Consider the following 3,698-nt stretch of genomic DNA (forward strand, 5'->3'; position numbering starts at 1 on the left):
AAGGCGGGGCAAGGGATCGGTGCACGGAATGTATATTGTAGGGCCGATACGGCTCCGAAGTCTGTATATTACTATAGTATACATAACACATGTCGCGGTCGCGGTCGCGTAGCCTAATGGTTAAAGCTCACTCACTCACTCACTCACTCACTCACTCACTCACTCACTCACTCACTCAGTGTTTCAGTTACAGAGTAATACCGGCTGGTATAAATGATGACGTGGCCGTGTTTGTTTTCAGCATCAGCATCCATACAAACACAAACATAATTCATATCTTAGGACGAGGAATATAAATATCAAAAAATTCCCCTTCGACCAAGACGTGATTCGGACGACTGAATCTATGAATTCAGCGAATTGCATCAGTGAAGGAGGATGAAGGAGAGTGGAGACGGAAGGGGCAGGGAGGTGTTGCGTCCTGCAGACAATGCCGCCACAACAGTGACTGGTGGATTACACAGCATCCAGACATGATGTGAAAACCCATTTGGTCATCCGCTATTTCGGGTGGCTTTGACGGATGTATGGGGGTATATTAGTTGTAGGTTGGTCTCTGGGAAAGTCATTCACTGCCAATCTTTACAGCGCTACAAAGGCCGACAAGATGAAGTTGCTGGCCTCCTGCTTCATGGTGAGAAATAACTTTCTGAGGTTGCACCACCTTTTATGAGTGAGTGAGTGAGTTGGGTTAAACGCCGCTTTGAGCAGTGTTCCAGTTATACCACGGCGTGTTTACTTACTGTGGGAGGAAAGCCCCTAGTTATGGGGTCTCAATGTTTACTGTTTGGGATAAACCCTCGAGCACGGGTATGGTACGGACAAACCTAGAAACATAACCAGGATTCGAACCCACAATTATAGGTTACTGGCGTGTCCAAGGGACACAACTCCGCACAGTTAATTGCGGCGTCTTAGACGAAGGGGCCCTTCGTGCCTCCCGCCGCTTTGGTAATATAGCGTTAGGCATCACACAAGTTATGTCTGTCAGGTTTATTACGATGTGTATATTACTAATACAAAGTGGAAGTTGAACACGATGCTATAATAGTATACGTTAGCGTCTTGTTAGCAGATTTTAGTCTCACAATGGAAACCTTTTTGAACTTTAAGTAAAATTATATTGCTGTGTTGTCATGAAACATGTTTGGTATAACAGTAGTACTGTGTTGTCATGAAACATGTTTGGTATAATTGTAGTGCTGCGTTGTCATGAAACATGTTTAGTATACTAGTAGTGCTGTGTTGTCATGAAACATGTTTGGTATAACTGTAGTGATGTGTTGTCGTGAAACATGTTTGGCATAACTGTAGTGCTGTGTTGTCGTGAAACATGTTTGGTATAACTGTAGTGATGTGTTGTCGTGAAACATGTTTGGTATAATTGCAGCGCTGCGTTGTCATGAAATATGGTTGGGATAACTGTAGTGCTGCGTTGTCATGAAACATGTTTGGCATAACTGTAGTGCTGTGTTGTCGTGAAACATGTTTGGTATAACTGTAGTGATGTGTTGTCGTGAAACATGTTTGGTATAACTGTAGTGTTGTGTTGTCATGAACATGTTTGGTATAACTGTAGTGCTGTGTTGTCGTGAAACATGTTTGGTATAACTGCAGTGCTGTGTTGTCATGAACATGTTTGGAATAACTGTAGTACTGTGTTGTCATGAACATGTTTGGTATAACTGTAGTGCTGTGTTGTCATGAACATGTTTGGTATAATTGTAGTGCTGCGTTGTCATGATGTACCTGATACGAGTATCCTAGTGTTTTGCAGCCTAGATACGTTTTTGTTATTTTGGTCATATACAAGTTTCAAGTGTTCTTTCGTTTGCCCAGCAGTTTATAAACTAACGTTTCTGAATGTAAGCCAGGGTTGACAGTACGATTCGGACTCTATCATGAGCATGTGTTTATGAATCACTATCAAATAGTGATGATACCAGGTGTTCGCGAAACGGTGGGCGTATCCTGCCCCTCCGGTGGCACCCGTCACAAACACATGCAAAGGCAAGTCAGTTGTTCACCTGAAAAACACGGGAACATATGGTTCAAGCTAAACTCGGGAACTGCATGTAATATTTGTCACTGAGGCATCAAATTTGGAAATGTCCTCCAGATTTTTAAAGCTTTATTGAGGCCTTGAATGTTGTAACCTTGATCAAACAACTTCTGAGCAAGAGTCGTATGACGCTCTTTGAAATATCTAGCCATGAGACTTGAAATCGTTCTCTACAGTATTTAAATAAAATAAATGAGAAGCAGATAAGATACAATTTATAGAGCATTTGTCGGCTTTGAAAAACAGGCCAATAGTTTTTGTATTTCCGCGAATCCGTAATGTTCAGACCAACACCACTGAAGGCAAACACAGCGGCAAGCGGCAGTTATAACGTCCGTAGTGACATACCCACAGCTAGCAATGCACATTATACAATCAACACGAAACGCCTAGCTGTCCGTTGAGACATTGAGATACTAACGGATTTTGATTATTCATTTTCAGAAACGCTTCACATTGTTAATGCTCATAGCGATCCCGCAATGTACAGCCCAGAGAAGATCAAGACGCTGTCGGGAGCCTACAAACCGTAAAATGAATATTCAAGATCGACTCCGTGACAGTTTTTACCAAGCCCCCCCTCTCCTCCACACTGTCGCCAATCTCTCAACAATCCCGGAACAGTTCGTCAGAATAAGACACACGATTTTCGCTGGAGAGCCCCAGTGTCCGACGTGGGAGGAGGCGGTGCGACGTCATGAGGGGAGGGTCTGCCCCTTCCACTACGCGTTAAACTACGACGAGAACAGAAAACCAGACACCATGGTCGAGACTCAGTGCAATTGTGGTGAATGTCTGAGACCAGACAATGGCCCCTCAAACCTGATGGACTGTCAGCCCATAATATATTACACCAAGGTGTTCCGGCGGACCGCGTGTGTGGAGGGAGTGTATCGGTACGCCGCCATCTGGGAGCCGCTCAACATCGGATGTCAGTGTGCGCATGCGCCCAGTCGCTTTACAGACAACTCACTAGCAAGATCTCTACCCTAGACGCTCTAGGACTTGAACTGACAAGATCTCCACCTTAGCCTCCCTTGAACATGAATTAACATTTGAACTACCTCCGAAATGTGTAAGATTGTAATACATATTGAAAGCGTAATCTTTTGACTGAATTACGTTTTTACTTTTTCAAATCATATACACATATACATAGGTACGATATCTCACATCTTTGATTTATCAATATCTCCTGTTTGTGACATCCTGATTATTAAGGACTATCTTCTCAGGTGCTATGGTTCTTCTTGTATTGTTGTATTCGATATCAGTGAGTGAGTGAGTGAGTGAGTATGGTCTTACGCCGCTTTTGGCAATATTCCAGCAATATCACAGCGAGGGACTCCAGACATAGGTTTCACACATGGTACCCATGTGGGGAAACGAACCCGGACTTCGGCGTGACCAGAGAATGCTTCAGTCACTGGCCACCCCAACGCCCCTACTCGATATCAATTCAAGGTTACAAACTATACATGTAACAACGTTAACTAATTCCATTTACTGTTTATCATGTACTTTGTGATTTATCAATTTAAATTAGTCTGTTTTGCTGTTTTCAGTTTGACATTTATAGTGGTTGTAATTTATTGGTTAATGTGTGCATTTAATGAATATGTATTTCTGGTCAAAT

At 42.9% G+C, this 3,698-nt stretch overlaps 1 protein-coding gene across 1 annotated transcript; it reads left to right on the top strand.

The window, feature by feature from the left end:
* The first annotated feature begins 607 nt into the window (after window positions 1-607).
* Window positions 608-3,055, top strand: LOC139455180 (uncharacterized). The gene is made up of 2 exons (XM_071236733.1): window positions 608-634; window positions 2,507-3,055. The coding sequence occupies exons 1-2, from the start codon at window positions 608-610 to the stop codon at window positions 3,053-3,055; spliced, it is 576 nt and encodes a 191-aa protein (XP_071092834.1).
* The last annotated feature ends 643 nt before the right edge of the window (window positions 3,056-3,698 follow it).

This window comes from Haliotis cracherodii, unplaced genomic scaffold, assembly GCF_022045235.1.
Source record: "Haliotis cracherodii isolate W230 unplaced genomic scaffold, xgHalCrac1.p SCAF_11, whole genome shotgun sequence".
In the NCBI taxonomy this organism is placed as follows: domain Eukaryota; kingdom Metazoa; phylum Mollusca; class Gastropoda; order Lepetellida; family Haliotidae; genus Haliotis; species Haliotis cracherodii.